Source organism: Ursus maritimus, unplaced genomic scaffold (genome assembly GCF_017311325.1).
Source record: "Ursus maritimus isolate PB19 unplaced genomic scaffold, ASM1731132v1 scaffold_24, whole genome shotgun sequence".
NCBI lineage: Eukaryota > Metazoa > Chordata > Mammalia > Carnivora > Ursidae > Ursus > Ursus maritimus.
This window is the reverse complement of record NW_024424897.1, coordinates 22,997,984-23,000,016: the sequence shown is the minus strand read 5'-3', so window position 1 is coordinate 23,000,016 and position 2,033 is coordinate 22,997,984. Positions and strand designations below refer to the sequence as shown.

The 2,033-nt window shown below is 68.2% G+C and overlaps 1 protein-coding gene across 1 annotated transcript in view; it reads right to left on the bottom strand.

Moving 5' to 3' along the window:
* Positions 1–959, bottom strand: part of TBX21 (T-box transcription factor 21) — a 14,363-nt gene extending 13,404 nt beyond the window's left edge. Inside the window, exon 1 of the mRNA XM_040640733.1 lies at positions 469–959. Within this exon, the coding sequence (XP_040496667.1) occupies positions 469–959 (491 nt within the window). The remainder of the gene's footprint in view (positions 1–468) is intronic.
* Between the last annotated feature and the right edge of the window lie 1,074 nt (positions 960–2,033).

The window sequence follows — 2,033 nt, the reverse complement described above, 5'->3', positions numbered from 1 at the left end:
GGGGGGGGGGAGGAGAGGTGGGGGGGTTGCACTGGGTTATTGTTGGGGGCACCTAGACCCTGCCCTCTCCTCCATTTCCCCACGCATAGGGGCTAAGAGGGGTCCTGCCCTATCAAATCCAAAACACAGTCCCCCTCTGTCCCCTGAGACCCCCATTGAGGTAGAGAGTGGGGCAAGGGCACACCCCGATTCTGGGTGAAACCACAGGTACCCTCCCCCTAAACCACGATGACTTCTCATTGCACCCACTCTCCTCCAGCTCCCTTCTGAATTCTGCCTGTTGGTGGTGATGTCCTGGGAGAAAACAACCGCCAGAACTTTCTTGTCCTCGCTACAACTCCGTCCCCGCGTCCCCCAAAGCCTTAGCCAGACCGTGAGGGGCGCGGAGACACTAGCAAAGTCTAGGCAGGAGAGAAAAACCACGTCCGCGGCTTCCAGCCGCCCGCCCTGCCGGCGCGTCTCACTCACCGGCCCTGCTTCGTGATGATCATCTCGGTCTGGTGCTGGTTGAACTTGGACCACAACAGGTGGTTGTTGAGCGCGACTTTCAGCTTCCCGGACACCTCCAGCCCCGCCGGCAGCGCGTAGTCCTCGCGCGGCCCCGGGTAGAGTCCCGAGCGCGGGTCCGGGGCCGCGTAGCCGTCCCCGGGCTGGTAGCCCTCGGCGCCGGCCGTCGGCGGGAAGGGCTCGCCCACCCCGGGGAAGCCGGCGGCCTGGGGCCGGGGCGGGTAGGCGTAGGCTCCGAGGAAGCGGCCGGGCGGAGCGGGCACCAGGGCGCCGCCGGCGTAGGGCGCCCCCAGGCTGGCGCCCCCGCGACGGTCGGCCGCGTCCTGGGCGCCGGGCTCCGGGTAAAAGTAGCGGTTCTGCGGGTCGGCGCCAGGCGCCCGGCCCTCGTCGCTCGCCGGCATCGGCTCGGTGCCCGTCAGCATGTCTCCGCAGCCCCGCGCCACGATGCCCATCCGGGGCGGGCTGGCACCTTCCCGCGGCCGTCGGACACCGGCCCCTCTCCGCGCGCGGGGCAGGCGCGGGGGGTCGCGGGGGGCGGGCGGATGGGGCGGCGCCCCGGGGGCGGGGGCGCGGGGGTGGCCCCCACCGGAGCCCGGCCTCGGACGCCTGGGTCCTGCGCCCGCGTTTGGCGGGCGCGCAGCAGCTCCCGGGCTCCCTCTCCAGCGGGCCGCTGTCACCAGCGTCGCGGCGCCTTTGCTGTGGCTTTATGAAGCTCTCCGGGCTCCCCCCACCCCACCACCTCGGCGCCGCCCCGCCTCACCCCGCCCCCTCGTGGCTAATACTCTGCAAATTCTATGCAGTCGCCGCCGAGGACTGGAGGCCCCCGCGGTGTGGCGAGTCCCCGCGCGCCGCGAAGTTCGCGCTGAAAGACTGCCTTCTGGAAGAGTCCACCCATCCACATGAAATGCCAGCCTGTGTCTCTCCTCTGGACCCTCGTGGAAATTCCACCCATCCTTCAAGTCTCAGCTCAAAGGTCCCCTCTTACAGGAAGCCTTCTGTGACGGCGATGGCCCGGATGGGACTCACAGGGCCTTCTGGCAGCACTCGCAGCTCCGACCAACTGGCAGGGTCTGCACTCACTCCGAGCTGCTCAGACCTCGAACATTCAAGAGATCCTCGGATGCCCACCGTGCCCCCAGGCTCTGTGCTGAGCGGCTTTGCCTGAAGTGTTTGTGGTCCTGCTGCGGGCCAGAGACCCAGCTGGGCTGCGTCCTATGCATCGCGTTCCCGCAGCCCCTAGACAGACCTGGCCGCTGGTGGGCATCGCGCGGAGATCCTTGCAGCTGCAGATTTGCAGGGCCCTAAGCGGGGCAGGGGCAGCGAAGGCTCTGGAAGCAACCCTGACCTGCCGCTGCTTAGAGTCTTGGCCCTGGCTCTGCCTGTCACTCAGGTATGTGGGGCCTGGGCAAGCCACTTCCCTTGCCTGGAAGTCAGCCTCCCGTGCCCCATCCCTAGAAGGGGGAAACACACTGATCCACTTTCCCGAGGGGCTGTGAGCCTCACCTGAGAGGGTGGCTGGAGCAGGG